The 23,942-nt window shown below is 39.3% G+C and overlaps 1 protein-coding gene across 4 annotated transcripts in view; it reads left to right on the forward strand.

The window, feature by feature from the left end:
- Positions 1–23,942, forward strand: part of MSRB3 (methionine sulfoxide reductase B3) — a 176,469-nt gene that overhangs the window by 36,145 nt on the left and 116,382 nt on the right. For all 4 annotated transcript variants that reach the window (XM_049115745.1, XM_025476706.3, XM_035696606.2 and 1 more), the window contains 2 exons: positions 13,241–13,349; positions 15,033–15,110. In XM_049115745.1, coding sequence (XP_048971702.1) covers positions 13,241–13,349; positions 15,033–15,110 — 187 coding nt within the window. The remainder of the gene's footprint in view (positions 1–13,240; positions 13,350–15,032; positions 15,111–23,942) is intronic.

Below are 23,942 nucleotides of genomic sequence, written 5' to 3' on the forward strand. Positions count from 1 at the left end.
CGTAAACTGATTAGCACATAGGTGCATTGTGAAAACTTCAACAAAAGTATGTAAAGAATATCCAGTTAAGAACATATGGATTTACAAACCACAAATTTTTCTGCTTATATTATGTTCAAACAATATTTGTAGAGTGCAAAACCTTTTTCCATTTTCAATAGGACTCCAAGTCTCTTATGCTTGGACATCTCATCGAAATTGTCTTTCATGTAGACTTTCTATAAACTAAAACAAGTTTTCATAAATTAACTTATCTTAAAACCAAATAGCTGATTTAACAGTAATTTATAGTGTTATATGCAACTAAGTTTTCTTCAGCAGACCACCCAAGAATGAAAGAAAATTTCACATTTTGTTTTGCTATGCTTTGAATTTTCATAGATTCTTGAAAATGTTACTAGTTTAACATGTTGACTGTTAAGCCTGGATCATTTTTTACATGAATTAAAATGTTTTTGGAAACTAAGAAAAATTATATTTAAAGTGTTGATTAATCAGTACTCTGATGCAGCTATATACTTTTTTTCTAAAACAAAATGTTTTAGTAGTTCTATGGTATAATAAAGTTTTAATGTTAATGTTGAAAACTTGCTGTATGACATCTAATTACCTCATGAGTTTTAAAAATTATTTGTGCACAAGGCTAAATTATTACGGAACAGTACATCTGTATGAATAAGGTGTTGGGCATATGGTTTGTTAAATGTGGATTTTGTTAATTTTTTGTTAAATATGGAATAAATCTTCATATATACATTAATAATTATAAAGTATGTAGCAACATCTAGTAGAAACAGAGATAAAAATGGGCATGAACAAAAGATAAAACAAATTTTAGTTTGAGAAATTCAGTGGTCAACTAATTAACAATGACTGTAAAGAATATAAAACGTGTTATGAGTTCTGAAAACAAATGATAATTCTGCAGGGTTAGATTATCTAGACAGTATGGACTTTGGGGGAATTTTATAAGTAGAGTTATTAGATACTTGTCTATCTAAACATGTTCACAAGAATGTTACCTATCAGATCCTATAGAAGGATTTATTCAAATAAGCCTGAGCCACCTTTTGCTCTCAGCAAATGTGTGTAATGAAGGAATGAGGCCCGTATGGCAGTTCACAAAGACTCACTAAGATTGAGGCTAGATACTTGAATTGTCATTGTCCATCTTTTCCAATTTATAGCTTTATACTAAACAAATTTCTCATGACTGCTTTTGCTAGATACATTTTATTTTAAAATGCTTTAAAAAGGATTTTACTGAGATGCAATGGCAAATTATTTCTGATTACTTTTTGTGTCCTTGCATTGAAAATCAACCATTTATTTAAAAATTTAACATTTCAAAAAAAAAAAATAAAAAAAAAATAAAAATTTAACATTTCCATTCATTTATTTCAATTCCCTAATTTTTTTCTTTTCTTTTTTTACACTTAGTATATTTACATTTGTATTAGCCACTTAAAGATGCAGGTTATAAAAAATATGCCAGGAAATGACAAAGATATCAGTTATTTAGGTGATTTGTAAGAACTATACATTTATAGAATTTAAATTTACTTAACTACTATGATAAGCATTTCTGTCAACACTCAACATATTTATTATTGTCAGCTACATAATTGCAAACAAAGAATGGAGTGCTAATTTAAATAATTAGATTATTTGAATTTTAAGTAAGCAGAGAAAAATCCAAAATTCTATAGTGATAGCTTTTAAGATTTTGTTTTGTTGTGGAAGTGCATTTTGGCTCACAGAATGAGACAGCTGTTGATATTATATTCCACTTTGATTAATATTTTAATATTTCTTGTGCAAATTTTAGATAACATAGTAAGTTACAGAGCTTGCTGTCATGTTATTGGTATTGATGAAGAAACAGATCGGAAGCTTAGTCTGTATTTACTATAGCTTGTTTCTACTACCAGCCTGCTTTCTGGCGCCATGAATCTGTTTTGGGCCTTTTATTCCTATTCTTCATTTGTAAACTGAGAATGACATAACAGTCTTATCAAATCTTTCACAGTTAGATATAACACTCAGGTGTTAATATTCCGTTCGTCTTTAATTCCTGGCTGTAAGGGAGAATAAACCGGAAAAATTAAAAAAGGAGGGGGTGGGACATTAAATATGTCTGGGAAAGGTGATGAGTTTGATTGGCCAAAATCGATTTCTAATGTAGGAAAATCCTTGGTTCCTGCAAAGTAAGCTCCCGAAAGACAGTTTTTTTTTTTTTTTTTTTTGCCTCTTTATATTACATCTCAGCAACTACAATTGTGTCTGTCACATAATAGGTGTTCAATAAATATTTGTGGAATGAATGAATGAATGGGTGTAAAGAAGTAGCATCATCTTATGTATCAAAATAATGCCACATTGTAAGTAATGTGACCCCTTTTCTAATGAATGTACATTCTGGTGAGAAAGGTGGCCACTTTGGGTCCAACTTTTGTTATCTGTAGGATGAACAATGTTATATACTTACTGGCTTTTTGATTCTACATAAACACTGTTCCTTTGCTTTCTATGGTGGGAGGGAGGAAAGAAATGAGAAGCACTATGCCTCTTTCTGCACAGAATGGTAGACTGGCTTCTTGGACTAGGATCTGAAGCAATGACAGTTCTTCTGAAGGATACTGAAGGGATGCGTAGATGTAATCAGCAGGAAGTGGTAAGGGTGGGGGATGGCGGCCTGGGGGTGAGAATGGAATGTGAGCACATGGGTTAGTAAAAGATGGGCATGTTAAAGCACAACAAAGCATGAGTTCAAGAACAAAATGTAATGAATGAATAAATTAAAGCAGGAACACTGCAGACAAGAGAGCCTGGCTCTCATTAACCAGGTGTGTGACCATGTCAAGTAACTTTGTTAGGCTTTGCTTTCCTCGTGAGAGCTTTGGACTAGAAGGCCGTTTCCCAAATTATAACCTGGGGTACACTAATACCCTGTAAAACTGATCCCATTGTCAAATTGAGAAACTGCATACTACCACATTTTATAAATTCTGTTCTTACATTTTTATCATCTTGATAATCAGGATGCAGTTATTTATTTATTTATTTATTTATTTATTTATTTATTTAAAGATTTTTATTTATTCATGAGACACAGAGAGAGAGAGGCAGAGACACAGACAGAGGGAGAAGCAGGCTCCCTGCGGGGAGCCCGATGTCGGACTCGATCCCAGAACCCCGGGATCATGCCCTGGGCCAAAGGCAGATGCTCAACCGCTGAGTCACCTAGGTGCCCCTAATCAGGATGCAATTTAAACCATTGTGTGAGGAAATATTGTGTCATTGGCAACCCTTTTTTACTTTTCTAGTGGAAAAATAATGGTGTATTAAACATGTGGTGTTTGATAATGCACGTCAATGTTAAGAAAATCTCTGAGAAAATCTTCATTAAAAAACCCATGTAACCTTGATTTTTTTCCAATGTGCTTTGACCGTGGAAATGTATTCTTGCCAGTCCCCCCAACCCCCCACCCCAGCAAGAACTACCTGTTAGCTTTTTTTTTGGGGAGGGGTCAGTGTTTTACAGATTACATTTTGGGGAATGCTGGATTAGAGAATCTCTTGGTCTAAAATCCACAGATTTAATGGAATATTAGCCATAATAGAAGATTTGAATGTGGAATTCAAGAGAGGTACTAAAGGATTCAGAGTAGTTTAATAAAGGAAAAAATCATTTTTTCATTTCCGTGATTTAAAATTTTTTTTAATTTATTTATTCAGGAGAGACACATAGAGAGAATCAGAGACCCAGGCAGAGGGAGAAGCAGGCCTCATGTGGGGAGCCCGATGTGGGATTTGATCCTGGGACTCAGGATCACCCCCTGAGCCAAAGCCAGATGCTCATCCACTGAATCACCCAGGCATCCCTCACTGATTTAAAATATTAATGTTGGAGTTTTTAAAATTTATTTTTTTTTAAAGTAATCTCTATGCTCAATGTGGGGTTTGAATTTACAACCCTGAGATCAAGAGTCATGCTTCAGGGACAGAGCCAGCAGGCACCCCTATTGTTGCCGTTTTTAAACTAAATTCCGAGAAACATAGCCAAAGGGATCATTTAGAAAACATTTTTTTGGAAGACAATTTAAATACAAATAATTAAAATGGAGAGTTGAATAAATATTTAAATACAACGTATACTTACTTAGTACTTACTCTTGCCCGGGCACATTGCTAGGTGCTGGGAGTGCAAAGATAACCAACATATGTATGTACCCTGTCTTTCAAGGAGATATTGAATAATTCAGGAGAAGCCTTATTATGCCTTTTCTTTAATTGGGTGATAAAGAAAAATGTAAAAATTTAAACTTTTTTTCCCCTCCAGAATCTTTCAGGTTTTTCTGGATCATATGGGTTCATTGAGTGGCAATTGCAGACTTGTTTTCTGCCCGATGTTTTAGAATCAATTTAGATTTTAAATTTGATTTGGATGATAATATAATTTTGGAAATTTGCAGATCTGAGCTCTTAGACAATATAAATTTTATTTTCTTTCCAATAAAGTATTCCTAGTGCTACTTTTAAACAAAATTCTGCATGATAATCGAAGCGAGGGATGCTGTGCTTCCTTCTTGTGGATGGTTACCCTCATCTTCCCTTCAGTCTGTGCTCCCAAGGGGGTGAGGGAGGATGGGAGTGCGAGCTATTTTTTGCTCCAGTCTTTTTGATTGCATGTGAAATGTAGAATGGAAATGAGCCTGTCTGTTTTTAATTTTTTTTTCTTTTTCCTGTATAGGCCATGATGTTCTAGTGAAGACCCATACTAGAAAAAAAATTAAAAACAGGGAACTCCAACTTTGTCAGACATTTCACATGCAATCAGATAGACTTGAAGTTAAAGTGACTTTCTCTTCCACTATTGTCACTTGATGATGGCAGGGCCTTGAAAAATTCTCTTTTACTCCTATGCTTTGGAAGCAAGAAAATGCTTTTTGGATCAAGACCTGTTTTAAATATTTCCCTAAACTCTAGGCTTTATGTTCCACATTAATGTGAAAGTCATCACTCTTGGTATTTGCATTATATCCTGAAGAGTCAGTAAAGTACTCGTTAGTTCTTTTAGATACTTAAAGAGTGTTGATAAAATTATTACTGTGCATGAATTGAATGATTAAAAATTTGTGACACACAAGTAAAAGGTAGAAATGCAAAATGTGGTTTCTATCTTACAGAGTCATTCAGGTGAATGTTTCATCAGGAAGCCCGTAGTGGGGAACCTCTCCATGTCTCCTGTCAAGAAAGTTATGCCTCCCTACACATAAGAACTTACTCTTAAAGGCTAGAATTTTAAACCATAGTAATAGGCTTTGGATGTTGTGGGAAATACATTTACTCCCATTGACTTCCAGTGAGAAAAAGCTTGCACACGTTCCCCTTAATATTGGAACTGCCTGATTTCTTAGCTTTCCAACTTCTCCTCCAAATCTAAATCCACAACTTTATCCTGGCTGCTTTTACTTTGGTAAGTTGGCCCATATCACTTACATGGAAGACCCTTTGCATTCCTTTCATCAGAGCCGGATACTTACATCTTGACATCATATACATTTGATCACACTACATCCCCGCTTGTCTAGATGGAGCTCTCTTCCCTGTTTGAATCTTCTCTAGCCCTCTGAGCCTATAGATGCTATTTCTAAAAATTATGTGGGTTTTCCATATCCCAGTTACAACTGGACCTGGTCAATCTAGATGGGCAAAGTTTAAGAGTATTGATGTCTTCTTTGTTAACATTCTTTTTTTTTTTAAAGATTTTATTTATTCATGAGAGACACAGAGCAAGACAGAGAGAGAGAGAGAGAGAGAGAGAGAGAGAGAGAGGCAGAGACACAGGCAGAGGGAGAAGCAGGCTCTAGGCAGGGAATCCAATGTGGGACTTGATCCCAGGACCCCGGGATCACACCCTGAGCTGAAGACAGATGCTCAACCGCTGAGCCACCCAGGGGCTCCTGTTAACATCCTATTCACAAAATTTTGCGTATGCTTTCACTATGTGCCTGCAAATTGTATTGATTACTTTTCTTATATCTTTTCCTGCTAGAATGTGTGCTCTCCTAGGGTAGGAACCTTGACTTATTTTTTTGCTTTCCAGAGCTCATCATACTCATCGTAGTTCTTGTGTCACTGTAGATGTTTAATAAGTAGTTATAGAAAGTATGAATTAATATAGGCTCAACAGTTTATATTGTCAAAGAACTTATAATCTGGGAAGATAAAATGGAAACAACTGAAGACATTTGAGAATAATTGCAAAATGCTATTTTAGCCCATGTCAATGGTACCTTGTGGAGTATATGCACTAGTACTAAAGGTCTACGGAGGAAAGGAGTCCTCAGAGTAGGGATGAATTTATTAGGGTACATGGACTTGGAGGGAAATTTTGCTCAAAAGTATTTTCTCAGTTTACCTATTCAAACCTTCAGTATGGAAACCAGAGACCAATTTTATCATTCAACTATACTCCACTAAAACATATGGTCTTATTTAATTCAAAGTTAAGGTAGCCTTGGCATGCTTATAATGTCCATTGATGTTAATTAGAACTCAGTGCGTGCATCAATAGAGTATAACTGAAACTGCTGTCGAACTATCTTATGGGACTAGAAAAATAGTGAGAAGGCATGAAATGTGATCATTACTATGACAGAGATACGATTTTTCTCAAATATAGAAAAAAAGAATCTTTAAGGAGGAACAGTTGTCTTGCTTTCTGACTCCTAAGACCTGGAGTTTTATTTTCTCTGTGTTATGTTTAGGACTTGGAGGATGAATGAAATTAAACTGAACCTAAATGTGAAAATTAAGAATGTTTTTAAAACATGGAAACCGGGTTGAGGTGCAAATTTTAAACTTTCTTTGGTTATGAATATTCCCTGATACCACTGACAACCCTGATAGCACCCTGAAGGGAAGAGTGACTGGATTGTTCCAGAAGGGTAAAACCATCATGTGGCCAAAGGATCTTTGCTCTCTGTGCCTATCAAAAAATTTATCGCTGAAAAACACCTATTGAGTGCCCCGTCACACATGACTCCAGGTTGGGAACGATAATCTATGGTTTGAAAGGGATGACATTAATTACACAGGGCAAATGAGCAGAGACTGCGCTCTGATTCTGGGTTCAGAGTTCGGCCAGCCAGACACTCGGAGAGCTGTTGTGAGGATAGCACTTTGCTAAAAGGATATTCCCTAATATTTCTCTTGGGAGCAAAAAGTAATGCCAGACACTGTCTGTGCTAAGGTATGTAATTGTAAATTTCCTGGTTTAAAAACCTATTCTTCGCATGTTTAAGTTGTTGCTTTCTGCTCCCTTCCGGTTCAGGTTTTAGCACGTGTGTCGCCGTTCCCCGGCTGTTTCCACCACTGGACGTGAATCTGGTATATTCATTTCTTGCATTGGCCATGCCCTCCTCTTCTGGATGTCAGTGTGGCCAACCGCCTCCCTTCCTTCAGGGCATTCCTGCAGTGTCGCCTTCTCAGGAAGCCCTACCGTGACCATCCTTATGACTGTGGCCCTTAACTTCTGGCCGTGCCAGGCTTCTTGACTCTGCTCAGTTTTGCTTTTCTCCTTCTTGGGTACTTATCAGCTGCTGAGATGCTTAGTTACTTACTTATTTTCATTGTGTTTTCTCTGTCTTCCCCCACCCCTGCTGCTTTGATGGGAGCTCCAAGAGAGCAGGATCTTTATTTTGTTCACTAGTATATCCTAGGTGCTTAGACTAATGCCAGCACATAGTAGGTGCTCAATAATTATCAAGGAAAGAATGCATATATTTTACTTAGCACAGTACCTGGTGCTCTGTAAACACTTGACACTTTTGATGCCTTTAAAAAACAGAGGGGTGCCTGGGTGGCTCAGTGCCTGAGCGTCTGCCTCTGGCTCAGGTCATGACCCCGGGGTCCCAGGATCGAGTCCCACATCGGGCTCCTTATGGGGAGCCTGCTTCTCCCTCTGCCTGTGTCTCTGCCTCTCTCTGTCTCTTATGAATAAATAAAATCTTTTTTTAAAAACCAAAGAAACAGTAAGAAAAAATGTCGGATCAACGGTCCCCTAAGTAAGCCCTGCAACCCTCGTTTCATGGAAGCCACAATATTGAGGCAAAAGTGTCCTGACACATTAGATTGTATGTTGATCTTGGGAATGTTTTTCTGATGTAGGTCTACTTTGAGAGAAAAATCAGGACTGGGTATGCTTCTACAGGCATAAAAGCTTTTCTTCCTTGTGCTTGGCATTTTTTTTTCCAAGCCTTTATTGAATTACTGGAATGCAAAACAAACAAACATATGAAACAATGGTTCATGGGAATGTATTTTACATGCTATTCTAAAAATGGGTTGGATTTGGCTTTTATAAATGCCCACTTACTTAGAAATTTCTAACACTATCATATCTGGATAGTGTTCAGCTTTCCAATATGACAGACTAATAACCAACTGAAAATTCAAAGTGGTAATGAAAATTCAAGTATACCACTTTGAAATATAGTAGCAAGCTATTTCAACATGAATTTTACGGTTTAAATCCAGTATACTCAAAGCAAACCAAGATGGTCTTGTCATCTTTTATTTATTTATTATCTTGGGAAAATATTTAATAGTTTCATTTTTTTTTCTGATCCTAGAACCAAAACTAAAGTTATGGGATCTTTAGGTCTTGTTTTGTTTTGATTTTTCACAATGAAATGTAAGATTTATGACTTAAAAGTGTTCTAAGACTTAGGTAACAGATCTGATTTACTTCTTAACAGGAAGTTAAAAAGCCTTTCAACGTTTTATAGACTTTGTGAGAATCCCATTTGAACCTTGTCACTGACCTTCCGTTGAAGGAATGAACACACTGAAAACAGACATTGGCCAGCAGACAAATGTATTTATTTTTCTGGATGTACTCTGGCGATTATTATTCTTCTCCTTTATTATCTTGCTAGTGATGGTTCTTGAGCTAAAAGTTATTGCATATTTTAAAAAGAAAGAAGAAAGCTGTAGCGTAATTCGTCTTCACAGAATATATATTGGCTCTGGGCTTTGCAGTCAGATAGCCCTGGGCTCGAGTTGATATATCTATTTACCTTTGTCCTTAATAAGTTATTTTCCAACCTCTCTGAGCCTCAGTTTCTGTATCTGTAGGATGGGCATGAGGCCTACCTCCTCAAATGATTGAGAGGATGAAATGTAGTTAGGTAAAAAGGCCCAGAAATGTGCCTGGCACATAGTAAACACTCACATTCTAGTTTTCTTTTCCATTCTTACTCTAATCGTTTGAAAAGATAACTCATGAGAAAAATATCATGCTAAGGGAATCATTGTAGAAAAATAATAATTACCAATAGGATACAGCAGCATGCTGAAAACGTCACCTGGCCACCCTGGGAAATTTCATCCTTAACTTTGGAGTTTGCTGTGATCACAAGGATAACTTGAGATTGCATGTTTGCAGACAGCGCTTGCCAAGTGATACTTGCTGTGATCCTTAGAGCGGATGTGTGAGGGTGTCAGAACGTGGCCAGGAACTCCTGCCGCAAGGCTGTTTCTCCGTGGAGCCAGAGCTTTCCATGGGAGCTTTGAGGCAGCCAGCCTCGACAGAGCGAGCATCACTATAAAAAGAGACTTTAGGCCTATTTCAGTAAATAAATACTCCTGGATGGGGTTCAGGATGGAGCTTCTCTATACCAAAGTTACCCTGTAGGGGATGATGGTGTTAGGATTGGAGACCGAGGCGGCCCTGTCACCCCGTCAACTGCATGTTGCGTTGCACGTATGGACACACACGCTCACTTGTGCCTTCGAGGTACCCTATCAAACATTTAAAATAAAGGGGGAAAAAAAATCTTTCCCTAACATACTTCTAAGCCAATTTAGAGGTCATTGAACAGATGTCATATAATACTAATGTTAAATTACCCTAGGTAATAAGAAAATTACAGTTCCTAAGTGAAGATAGTGGAGGGAAACCATCCAATGAATTATTCTAGAATTTCAAAAATGAAATGATTTCTTCAAAATTAACAGTGGCACCATATAACTTTAGAAGAGCGAGTCTGCGAGGGAGAAGGGAAATCAGAGACAAAAGAGAAGCCTTTCTGTGTTTATATATGTCAGTTTGAGATTGTGATGCTAGAAGAGTTAAGGTAACAGTATAGCTTTCAATTGTCCAGGAAGTATATTATTAAACCATGTGGCAAGAAATTTATTAAAATCTGACAAACTGCTCATCGGATTGTTTAATACAAAATCACAATAGCTGTTTCTGGTCTACATATACTTCCTTTTTGCTATTAGGTACATTTTCAAAGCCTAATTATTTTGAGGACATGGTATGACCAAAGAATAAAAAAATGTACAAAGTTCGACAACTTTAAATAAGCACTAGCATTTCTTAAAGAAAAAAAAAACCCTCACTTACAGTTAGGAAACAATATTTATATTTAAGGTTGAAAAGCCAGGATATAGGAAAATTTTGCTAATTTGGAAGATGACCTTTAAGTGCACCAAAACCAAATAATTTGTAGGCTGTGACATAGGGCACATTCCTACAAAATTTGTGTGAATACTACTTTAGTGGTTCTTGAAAGACAAACAAAGAAAGCTGGACTGAAATCTTTATCCCCCTCCCAGATAAGACGGAGTCTGACAAAAGAGCACAGCACTCTTTCAAAGCTTGCCATGAAAACGAGGTCTCTGTAGCACAGTTAATGAGATGGTTCGTAGTGGAAAAACAATCTGTTTTTAAGAATGTTTAGATCAAAAGTAATTTCTAATCTATGAAATAAAGTCTCCTCAATACCCTTCATTCACCAGTAAAGCTTTTATGTTTGTCTTATTTACTTCAATCAGATGTTTTCAATTTTACCTTTTCGCTCTGTACAAATACTTAACGTGGTTTGTCAATACTGACCAACAAGTTTATTCTCTTTCTTCAGAAAAGAGAGATTTTTTGAGGGAGGGAGAATGAAAAAGAGAGAAACATCTTTGCCTAAACGATTTGCAAGCATCTGTGCTTTAAGCTACTTTTTATGAACACTCCTTAGTAAATGACTCAAGGTAAAAAAGCAGAAAAGCATCCAATGTTAGGAAATTGCAACCCAATACCGTGTAATTTAAACCTGCAGTTGCTTCTCTTGTGCTAAATGACATACAGATGGGTAGCTTAGTTCTCTCAATTTTGGGAACACAATTGGTCTTTTTGTATGAATGAACATATATTAACAAAAAAATTTTGGACAAAATTGTTTAATTCTAATTGTACAGGTTTTAATTATCCATGCCATGGGAAAGAATAATTTTAACCAAGAGATTTTGTCACGTTAAATTTGCAACTAATGAATCTTTTTGGACAAAATCAACAGAGATACAACCTTTCCAACTAGTAAAGAAATAAAAACAAGAAGATGACTTTTAAGAAATCTAGAGTGAATGGAGCAGAAACTGGGTTATGACAGTCCACTGAGAGGTAACAAAGAGCAGTTCTGCATTCGGGCTCTGGAGAGGCTTGTTCTGACAGGACAAACATTTCTCATCTGCCCCTCGGAAAAGATTAAAAGTGTAAGTAGTAGGTGTTTGGATAAAGCCTAGTGTAATATGGGTTCCACTGAGATGAGAGACCAGCACGCCGTCAGTGTTATGCCTGCTGGTCCTCTGGATCTTTCCTGGCCAGAGTGAGGCCAGCATGCTCTGTGGAAGGTCAGGAGAGGCGCTGTTTGACAACCCACAGGCCTACCCCAAGGTGGGACTCTCTGTTTGGCTCTGGTTAGCTCTCTGCCTGCCTCTGTATTTTCTCATGGAGAATCAACCACTCTATCTTGGTGGCCCTGATCCTGGAAGCTGATACGTTTCTTCAGGCCCACAATCAGGGGGACTGGATAGTCAATTTTCTCCTGGTTTAATTTCAGTGATCTCATATACTGTGACATCAGGTGGTGACTTAAAAGTAAAAGAAAGTAGAGAGCATTGCTATTCTAATCAGTTCTTTTTATTTCAGAGGAAGTTGAGTTTAGGAGTCAGAGAATGAAGCAAGCTTTCTTTTAGTAATTTCAAAACGTGGTAAGAGATTTTTGCACGTAGGGCCAACTGCGAGCCTCTTTGCCCCTGTGATGGATGACAAAAAAAAAAAAAAAAGGAAAGAAAGAAAGAAAGGAAAGAAAGAAGAAAGAAAGAAAAGAAAGAAAGAAAGAAGGCAATTTTACTGCAGTGAGTAAGGGTTGCCCTGTCTTGGAGTTCTATTTCTTTTCAATCATTTGTGTAGGTAAAATAAAATACTACATATAAACAGGTGTTGTCTGAACGTTTTACTGCAGTCTGTATAGGTTGAAATAAAAGCTGCCATTGTTATTACAATCACATTAAAATTATTTCACCATTCAAATACACTTAATCAGCCAAGTCTTCCTAGATCTACTTTGCAAAAGGAAGACTGTAGGTCTCTAAGTAAAATCACATTCGCTTTTCTTCTCTTTGTCTTTCCCCCTCCCTATTTTTCTCACCTTTTCTTTGGAACTTATTGAATCTACATTAGCGTAAATGCCTTCTTCTGGAGTCTATTACAGCTTTCTTGCTGCCTGTTTAACGTTCTAAGATACAGTCTTTAAAGACATTTGTTTTTAAGGACTCTACCGAACCCATTGACTTGTCGGAGAGAAACACAGAGAACAAAAAATTCCTAGGTAGGGGAAAAAATGCATCTTTAGGGCTTTAAAAAAAAACAAAAACAAAAACAAAACAAGGATGGCATTTAAATGGCCCAGAATGGAAATTGAATGATGGTTTCAAGCTCTTCTACTAAGTTGCAAAATTATTGAATGGAGAATTAGTATTTAACATAATATGCCCATCATCTTATACGTATTTATACAGTGTAAATGCTTATAAGTACGGTAATGCTTTTTGAATGTATTTGAAAAAAAAAAAAAAGAATTGCCTGGGATTTGGAGACATAAAGGATGTACTACCATCTTTGTGAATGTTCAGTGGGTTGTTGCTGTCACATGGTAGTGTCTTTGGCTGGAGCACCTTGTCAGTGCTCCAGTGGAAGCACCTGAATCTTGAAAAAAGATTCTCTCTAAACTGAGAGAAATAGCACCAGTGCCAATAAGTTTGTCTGATGCGTTAGGGACTGGGCTGGTGGTTGACAAGTGACTGCAGAAGCTGGGCTGTGGCGGCCAGCCAAAGCAAGTATTTAGGATTCAAGCTAAAAAGACTCCTTCTCCCATATCCTCTCTCTTTCCAGGGTCATGTAGGGATAAAAAGAACTGTAAGGTGGTCTTTTCCCAGCAGGAACTAAGGAAGCGGCTAACACCCCTGCAGTACCATGTCACTCAGGAGAAAGGGACCGAAAGGTAAGATGAGCTGCAAGAAAAAGTCATTAAGTAAGAACCAGTTTTCTTCACTGCCCCCCTCCCCCCAACACCCCACTGCTTTAGATCCTTCTCCTTGCCATTTAAAGAATTCTACACTTATTTGCTAAAATCTGCAAACTAGTATCCTTGAAAAGGTTGAAAATGGTATTGTTTAGGTTAAGACTAAGTTTTATTTATTCTTTCCCCCATTTAATGAACACTCTATCTTATGTAAAGTCACAAGGCTTTTATTAAGGGCCTGTTTTTAGTTTACTACAAAATGTGTGGAAGTAATAGCGATTTAGGTACATTTTTTGGGAAGACATCACAGTAAGCAAAACCATGAGGGACATGGCACTGTGCCAGGATGCTGAAATTTTGAAGGTGGCCATTGTAAGTATAGACGTTTTGGCTGCAAAAAGAAGGTAGCATAATTTAGTTCCTTTCTACCCCACTCCAATTTCTTTTTGAAGCACATGTGGAGAAAGTATTTATTGGCTCATTTGTGGTTGGAATGTCAAAAATTTTCAATAACTGCCCTCACATGGCTTTGGTCCTTGGAAGTTCGCCCTAAGTCCTGAAAAAAGAGTTTGTTCACTTCCAAGACGTTTTTAGTGAATAAAGTCTCTCTCAGCTGATTCCAGCTCAAAGGTAACCTGCCAAGGTCCAACCATTTTGTTGTTTAATTTATACCACGGAGGCTGGCATAAGGCCGTAACTTACCTCTGATCCAAAATTTATTAATGATGTAACTTCTTGTTTTCATTCATGAACTGAAAGGGCTCTTTACCACACATGGGGTCCTTGTTAATAGGCAACACTCTCTTCCTGTCACAGTATATACTGTTTTCTGAATTTACCGAATGCAGAGTCTCTGACAGAGTCTAGACCCCCCCCCCCGCCCCCGCAATGGGCCAGTGGTGGGCTTCAGCCCCAGCCGGGAGGACCTCTACCCGTCCTGTTGTGTACATGACTAGCAAAATGATTTAATGCACACAAACAACTAGAGATTAGGTCATTCTTAAAAATTCTGTTTATAAAAAAATTGGACCTCATAAAGAGGGTGAAAGGATAATAAAAACAAGCTGCAGAGCACATAGACTTTTTGTTGGGCTAGCACAGCTGATTTGTATTAGCTGAATGACCTCCTAGCCTTTAAGATTGTTAACTTAGAAAAATATTCCCTTAAAGCTGCAATATTCCTTTTCAAACCAAAAAATAAGACTCCTTCCACTTGAAGTCTTAGACCCTTCTGCATTTTTGATTGTACGCTCTTGGACACCAGAGGATGCAGAAATCTTATGTAGTAATGTGGTTTTTTTTTTTTTTTTTAATTTTCCTGCAAATCTGAACTACAAGGTGTTTTTTTTAAATAGCAAACATTTTTTTCTAAGCATTACATAACTAGATGGCTTGATCTTTTTATTTTTTTTTAATTTAACCTGCACTAGAGTGGAATAGTTATATGCACATTTTATTATATAGATTTGAAATATATTAGTAATGTTCAGATTTCCATATGTTTGGTCTGTTCTCATTTTAGGACAAAAAGTCCTTGAAAGATTTATTAGAGAAATATATTTTAAGCAAATACATTCTATAAGAAATAATGCTAACTTTGTTTAATTTTTTTAAAATTTATTTTTGTTTAATTTTTTTAATGCTCTGTTTATTGTTTATCAGTGCCTTCGAAGGAGAATATACGCATCACAAAGATCCTGGAATATATAAATGTGTTGTGTGTGGAACTCCATTGTTCAGGTAAGTATGTTAAAAACTTTCGGATATGGAAATATCACAGATGGCAACAAAGTAGGTAATGCTCATTCACATTGGAGTCTTTATACTACCAAAAAAAAAAAAAAAAAAAAAAGACTCCTTATGCTACTAAATTTTCTTATTTGTTTTCTCTCCACAAAACAAAAGTAAGTATTGACTTTCATGATAAATTACCAGTTGGTAGACTGGCTGACTTTGCACTGTTTGGATCTTTAAAATGCCCAACGTTAACTTGCTCATTGAAATGAACTGTGTTGCTTATCAGAGCTATGAAAGAGATTTTGGTGGGCATAGGAATGTTTATATATTTATTGATTTTTCTGTTAACAAGTGATGACCCTATATTTATTTATTGGGCCATAGTTAAAGTTCTTCACGTGCATTCTTCCGATTGAATAATATCCACCAAGTTGATTATTCATACTTCTGCAACGAAGTACAATACCTGTACTGAAAGTAGCGTGGGTATTATAACCAATAGTTATACATTTGTAAGCAAATTATGTAATACGAGTCTGACAGTGTTTGCATTGATCCACAATCCTTATTTTAGAGATCCCAATCGTTTACTATAAAACAAGCAATACATAGACTTTTTCACCAAAATAGTTGATTCAGACAGTATAGATTTCGGATCTTATTCAAGAAAGAAAAATCTTTGCCAGAATTTCTTTATCTAGGTATAGAAAATCTTAGAAGCTCTGTACTTCCCATGGGGATGCTGCTCTAGGGGAAACGAAAAGATAGAAACCTTAATTGAGAGTAAATGGCATTTATTTAAAGCAGAATTACAAATTTCTAAGGGGATATGAACAAACAAGAATCTGATACATGTAGCACGTAAAATACTTAATATCTCTTCATAAATGTTTCCCTTTTAAAACGCTAGCATTTACAGAATTTCCAGAAATAACAGGAAACAGTAGTTTCCTTGAAACTTTTTTTAGAAGTTTAAAACCTTTCTTAACTTGCATAAACCTTATTGCACATTAGTGTTGGTTGAGAATCTGTTCCGAATTCTTATGTATTTATTCTTTGTGTTAAAAAAACCAGCCCTTCAAATTGTCACCCATTTCCTCTCAGAAAACACACATCCTTCTATTTCAACACCTTTAACTTGTGTCATAATAGTTGATATAACACTTAAGATAGTTGCTGAGCCATGTTAAACTTGTTAATATCCCGAATGGTAAAAATTGGCCACATCGCCTTTGCCTTTTGTTTAAGATTCTCCATCTCTTTCCCCATCATGTGATTCAGTAAAGTAGTGGATCTAAGGAAAACTTACTGTTTTAAATAGGAAACAGAACCACTGTAAAGGAAGGATTTACCTCATGTGAGATTTTGAGTCACAAATAATCAAAAACAAGACCTTTATTTAAACATAGGTACTGGCGAGAGTCAGAGTGTTTCACATTTGATGTGATATATCTTGTTTTCTTTAGCATCCTTATAGGGGGAGCTTTTGTTGTCTAAGTTTCTAAGGAATAGGGTTTAATATTTTTATTCTGTCCCCCCCCCACTCCACTTTTAAATTGTATGCTTCTCTGACACTGATGTGTCTGAGAGAGTGTGTGGTGGTCCACTTCTTTCTTTCTTTTTTTTTTTTTATTGGAGTTCGATTTGCCAACATATAGCATAACACCCAGTGCTCATCCCATCAAGTGCCCCCCTCAGTGCCCGTCACCCAGTCACCCCATCCTCCCGCCCACCTCCCCTTCCACTACCCCTTGTTCGTTTCCCAGAGTCAGGAGTCTCTCATGTTTTGTCACCCTCACTGATTTTTCCTACTCAGTTTCTCTCCTTTCCCCTTTATTCCCTTTCACTATTTTTTATATTCCCCGAATGAATGAGACCATATAATGTTTGTCCTTCTCCGATTGACTTCACTCAGCATAATACTCTCCAGGCCCATCCACATCGAAGCAAATGGTGGGTATTCATCTCTTCTGATGGCTGAGGAATATTCCATTGTATACATAGACCACATCTTCTTTATCCATTCATCTGTCGATGGACACCGAGGCTCCTTCCACAGTTTGGCTACTGTGGACATTGCAGCTATAAACATCGGGGGGCAGGTGTCTCTGTCTTTCATTGCATCTGTATCTTTGGGGTAAATCCCCAGCAGTGCAATTGTTGGGTCATAGGGGAGCTCTATGTTTAACTCTTTGAGGAACCTGCACACTGTTTTCCACCTCTTTCTTTCTATCTCCTCTATCATAATCCCCTTCTCCTTCTTCATAGAAGATGTCATGCCTTTCACCCATCCCAATTCTTACTATGATGTATTGTCCTGGGATAAAATCTCTAAGGCATCAAGCAAAATGACAGTTCAATAGTGCATTACTTCTGGAGGGGAAACCCATGAAAGCAAGGCCAAAGAAAATATTGAAAAATATCGAACTGGTAAAAAAATAATATTGAAATAGTATTTCATCTTGGTAAGACTCCATCTCCCTGCCTGCTGTCTTTTTATCTATCTCTCCATCTGTTGTCTGTTGTCTGTCCATCCATTTTGTACCATCTCCTTAAGTGAGAAGGTGTCGTGAGGATATGTATCCACATATTTATTTAAAATTTAAAAACAGAAGTATTTTTTTCCTTTTTTGACAGTTTCATTTCCTTGCTAGATATGACAGAGAGGACCACTTTTGCAAATGAGGTTATATGGTGGACTTCTCCACTCATTAATGCTGTAAATATATAGCTCTAAGGTTTTGGCAAAAATGTATTTTAAGCATGTCATCTATTTGTAGAATACCAGAAAGTTCAATGATTTTTTTCAATTACTTGAATTTTGATAAAAAATTGTAGTGGTTACTTTAAAATATATAAGGGAATATGTATCAGTCGGCACATAATCTGGATACAGAAACCACACAGTAATATGAACAGGAAAGTAAAATTCAAAGAATTACGACCTATAACAGAGGATTGTGGTAATGAGGGATTGGCTAGTAGGGAGTAAATAGAAATTCTAAAGAGCATGGCAAATGTGAGAAGCAATCATGACCCCGAGGGCTGAGGTGGAGGCCGGGAAAAGCTCCCCGCCACGTCCTCCCCCAGGGGCTGAGATCTGGGTCTTGCTGGAGAGGGCATGGCTGTACCTCCCCCAACAGCAGAGCAGTCATTGCGGTGTCATGACTGCAACTTTCTGGGAATCCGCCCTCCGGAATTTGCTGGAAGTCTACCCTCTGCAGTGCTGGGGAAAGATGCTTAGAGGGGGGCACGTCACTGTAGGCATTCCACTCCAGAAGTTCCTGAGTGGTGGGGTGGCGGGGACGGGGCGGAGGCTGCCTCCTGCCAGGTGCTGTGGATTCCTGGCACCCAGGGCAGCACCTGGTGCCAGGGACAGCGCCCGAGCGGTAGGAGCCTCTCCCCAGGGATCTGGTGCGCACTGCACAGGCCAGGTGCTGGGTGCTGGAGATGCCACCTGGGTGAGGGGCCGGGTGCTGGGTGCTGGAGATGCCACCTGGGTGAGGGGCCGGGTGCTGGGTGCTGGAGACACTGTGTGTTAGGGGTCAGGTGCTGGGTGCTAGGACACTGTGTGTGTTAGGGGCCGGGTGCCACGTGCTGGAGACGCAGTCCCACTGCAGCAGCCGCCCCCTGCCACCTTGGAGGCCCCCGGCCTTGGGGGGAGCCGGCGCAGCGAGGGCCTGGGGGGAGGGAACCGCCGGAGCGGCTGCTGGAGGCCAGAGGCTCTGCAGGAGCCTGGTGAGGAAGCTTCGGGAACCAGGGCGGGCCTTTTGTCTGCGGCCCTCCTCCTGTGTCCCCTACTGACAAAATCAAGTATCATGTTGGCCACCTAAGGAAATGTGCAGCTCCAGCTCCAGGGAGGGCACAGCTCAGGGCCAGGGCCCGCGGTGCGGGTGTATTTGCCCCCCGACTCCTTTGGGTCTTCCGAGCCGGAGCCTGCGCCTCTCCCCGGCGCCCCCCACCCCGGGCTCACCGGTGGGGCACAGGGCTGGCGGCCAGGACCAGGCCCGCATGTGGCCCCGGGGCAGCAGCCAGGGGGAGGGGAGGGCTGGGCAGGGACGACAGGAGGAGGGACTGTGCAGAAACAGCGGTGGGGGGACCAGGTGAGACCAGAGATGCGGCCGGAGCGCTGAGGTAGAAGCACCTGGTCACCAGCGGTGAGGAGGGCTTTCTCCAGCTGCCTCTGCCACCATCCCCGTCTGTCACCGCCCGACAGCCCTGGGGGTGTGTGTGCAGGTGTGTGCAGGTGTGCCGGTGCGCAGGTGTGCAGGTGTGTGCGGGTGTGTAGGCATGCGGGCCTGGTGGCGCCTGTGCTCCTCTCCCCGACCGATGCCCCTGGAGCCGTGGCCCCGACAGGAGGCCACCTGGTGACTCAGTGCAGCCGGCCTGGTGCTCACCCCCCCACACACACCGGCGACAGGCGCCTGCCCCCCCCCCCACTGCCGTGAGCCCCCCGTGTCCTCACACTCACGAGCTCTGCATGCCCGGGTTGCTCTCAGATGGGGCGCTTCGGAGTGTCAGTCAGTAAATGACCTGACAGAGCCAAGGACGTTCTCTCCTCTGGTTGCTCGGACTTCTGAAAGTTCATAAAACGGACTGATTGCCCATCAGATAAACTAGAGAGCGCAGCGGCCAAATAGAGGAACTGAGGGGTATCTGGGACCACTTACGCTTTGCTCTGGCTCACCCTTTGCCCACTGTTGTGAAGCAAATACATTTGTGAATTCTTTCTCTTAAAGTGCTTATAGCCCCGTCGGAGTGGTAGGAACGATGGAATAAACAATGACAACATATGTAAAAATAAGGCCAGTGTCTCATCCGGATGATCCACATCCACATCCAGAGGATGTGCCTGTAAGAAATGCTTTCGTGTGTGGGGGCGCCCGGGGTGCTCAGTTGGTCAAGCGTCTGATCCTGATTTTAGCTCAAGATCTCAGGATCCTGAGGTCCATGCTGAGCAGGGAGCCTGCTTGAGATTCCCTCTCCCCCTCCTTCGAACCCCTCTCTCTCTCACCTCTGTGTGCTCTCTCTCTCTAAAAACAACAAACCAAAAAAAAAAATTACTAAATATTTCTTTGTTGATCACATTCATGTCTGAAGTTTGCGGGATAGATTATGGAGGAATTTTCAATAAGTCAGTGGCATGATGAAAACGGGAAGTAGGCCGTAGCAGTGCACAAGGTAAGGTAGATGCTATTATTCATCCTTTCAATTAATTCTGCTTATATATTAAAAATAACAAGTATATGTTGAATCAATGTATGTGACTACTTTCTTTTTTTTTAATTTTTTTATTGGAGTTCAATTTGCCAACATATAGCATAACATCCAGTGCTCATCCTGCCGCAGGGAATACGGGTGTGACAGCTTGAGTGGGAACCCTTTTTCCTTGTTAGCTGATAAACCTCAACATTATCCATGTGTAATCAACTAACAATTTTAAGACTTGGAAGAACCTCATAGGATAGTTTTTATTCTGTATGCATTAATTTATCCGGCCTCTCACTGAATTAATAGCTTATTTTGTACAGGGTCATAAATGATAATGATGATGATGATGATAATAATAAAACAAGAACTAACATTTACATAGCACTTACCCCATGCTACGCATGGTTGTCTGCACTTTATATAAATTTAAAAAATCTTCACAACAACGCATTTTACAGACAAACCGAGAGAGGATAAGGACTTTGAGAAGATCACACACCAGTATACAAATAGATTTAGAATAGTTACACTCGAACTTTTAGACAAGAAGAAAGGTAAAGAATGATAGGAAAACCCATTTTTAATATTTCGGTCACTCTGATCTGGTTACTTCCCTTGGCGTAACTGAGACACACACCCATGCACACACATACGCATCTCAGTAACTGTTCTTTGTCGCAGTAGTGAAGTTGACAATTGAAGACCTTTCCAATCAAGGGAGAGCTGAATCCAAGGTAAATAGATCCATCAAGGCAGGTCATCAGCAAGGACTCAGCTTCAGGCCGGTCACCCTTAGGGAAGTGCCTTGGAATCCTGACAGGCATGTGTAGCAGTACCCAGGAAGCCATCAGGCCAGTCAGCAGCTGCAAGGAGGGCGGCAGCTGGATTCACGGGCGGGATTCTGGTTATTGGCGGTAGAAGGCCATTTTCTTTTCACTTATGAACACCCTCATTACATTTTCTCAAGTAACTGTCGTCTAGATTTTCACCACTTTTTCTGAATTCTCTCTGTATGTTTTTTTCAAAGATTTTATTTATTTGTTTGAGAGAGAGAGCATGAGCAGGGAGAGGGACATGGGCAGAGGGAGAAGCAGGCTCCCCAGGGAGCCCGATGTGGGGCTCGATCCCAGGACCTGGGATCATGACCTGAGCCGAAGGCAGACGCTTCACTGACTGAGCCACCCAGGCGGCCCTCTCTCTGTATATTTGTGAGAAGACTGAGACCAGCTGACGTGAGCTATCTTATCTTTTCCTTCCACCTTGGCATTTCTTTTTCTCCTCATTATCATCAACCAGAACAGGCACGGACCAAAAGCAACTGGTGGAGCCCACTGCATATCAGCTCGGACGTGCGGCCTCAGACTTACCACTATGGAAAGGGGCAAAATAAAACCAAACAGGTGTAACAACTAAGTGCAGGAGAAGGCCTAGCGCGTGGTGGATATCCAACGAATGTGAAATTCAGGCGGCCTGACCAAGAGTTGGGACCAGATCCTACTATCACAACAGCTTAAGCAACTCCTTATGACGTGAGAAAGCACAGGCTTTATTAGAGAGAGTCTGTGAACAGCAGATATTAGTGCCATGAGTCACTGCTCCAGCTGTGTTGCTACATTTCAAATGCAACTCTGCTGCAAAACTATTCACACACACTACATTTCACATGAGCCTCCTGTGCAATTTTATTCTAGGCTACTAGAAAATTTAAGCCGTTTTTCAATTCTCTAAGAACATAAGCCCTTTCACTGAAGAAATTCCAGTTCAGTGCCACACACAATTTACTCAACTATGCTATTGTTTGCTAGTCCGCTTACCATTAAAGGAGACTTTCAACATAAACTTTTCCCCTTCTCATACAGTGTTCTGAGCGCTCCCTGCACACACTTGCATGTGTGTGTGTGTGTTGTTGTTGTTGTGAGTGGAGGAGAGGTAAATGGCGAGGGTAGTTTTACATTCTTACTCTATTCAACAAAGTGCATTTACCTTGAATTTGAATTGCGTTTCACCCCATTCTCAATCCTTAAAGTACAATTTCCAATACAATGAAACTTCTTGGAAAGGAACTAGATTTCTAAGTGGTGCCTTAAACTGGTGTTCTAGCTGAATAACTCGCATGTTATTTTGTAGAGAATATAAAATTGACTTCTCTCATCCCACTGGCCCTTCCTGTCTTGTCCCCACTATACGGTGAGTTACAGGAAAAATATCTCTAGCAGAGGGAGTTATTCTTCTATCTGTATCTCATCTGAAAGCTCAGGGCAAAATGACAGATTGAAAGAAGAGTACTTCCTGGAGCTACTGGCAAGATAGGGAGCAAAAAGCATGGCTAATGCCCGACTCATTAAACCACCAAGGGGAAAAAGGGGGAAGAAAGAAAAACATAAATACCATAAAAGCATAGCATAAGATAAAGAACAACTCTATTTGAGAAACCAGAAAACTATAGCAAGGCCTGATTCAAAGTTTAACAATATGCAAAGGTATCGAAACTGCATTTTTTGATTCAAAGAATGGAAGCCATGCCTACACATACAATCCCCAAAGAGCTAGAAGTGAATTATGGGTGTTATGTATAGATATCTGTGTTTTGCAGAGGAAAAGTGGGTGCAGAGCAATCTTGCCTTTCATTACCTAAATCACAATCCTAGTTCTTTAATTAATTTTCCAAATGTAGACAGAAATAGCATAGGTCCTTCTTCGTGAATTAGAATGGATGAGTTAGATTAAACTGGGAACTATAATGGGCAAAGTTTGGACTATGATTCACCTAAATGTATCCTGTTTGTATAAATATGAGTCAGAATATTAATATTTATTATTATAGTTCATAGATTTTGAAACCACTTAAGGACATCTTATGAAAAATTATGTGTAAGTTGTGGCGAGTACTTCTGAGGCAAGCCACAAAGCTACTCTTCCTGTAAATGAGTGATTCTTTCAAAACGTGGTCACTGATTCAATGACACTTGCATAAATTTTCATTCAGACTCACTGTGTCTTATCCATGGGTAAGTAACTCATCACATAACATTATCAAAGAAGAGCACAGAAGCCATCCAGAGTACCAAGTGGAAAGTGTTGTGGAGTTCCAGTGTGGACTTGCTGTAAAACCATAAGCACCTTCCTAAATGCTTCCGTCTTATTTTTCTCATCTGTAAAATGGTGAGAATAACATCAACCCTTTCCAACTCATAGTACTACTGTCACAGATGAAATAATTACACAAACATGCTATAAAAGATATAAAGATAGACATATAAAGTAAGGTTTGTAAGAACTGTGCAGCTTTAAATAAATTTACATGGTAAAGTATAAACAGCATGCAAATCTGAAGTTCTCAAAATTAAGTCCGCATATTTTGCTTTTGAATCCGACATTACCACATGTTTTATAATATAGTTTGACCTCGTGATCTGCATCCAAAATATTTTCAGTTTCTGTTGAATAAGTAAAAACAAATTTAGTCTAGACTCTAAATTCCCCAAATAATATGATTTTAGATGAGTAACTGAGAGTTTAGATACATCAGTTATTTGCAGGTCTCTCCTTAACAAGTCTATCAACTTCTTGAGAGAATTGGTCATGCCTTAGGAGTTTTGTAACCCCCATCTCCACCCAGTGCAG

This window comes from Canis lupus, chromosome 10 (genome assembly GCF_003254725.2).
Source record: "Canis lupus dingo isolate Sandy chromosome 10, ASM325472v2, whole genome shotgun sequence".
NCBI lineage: Eukaryota > Metazoa > Chordata > Mammalia > Carnivora > Canidae > Canis > Canis lupus.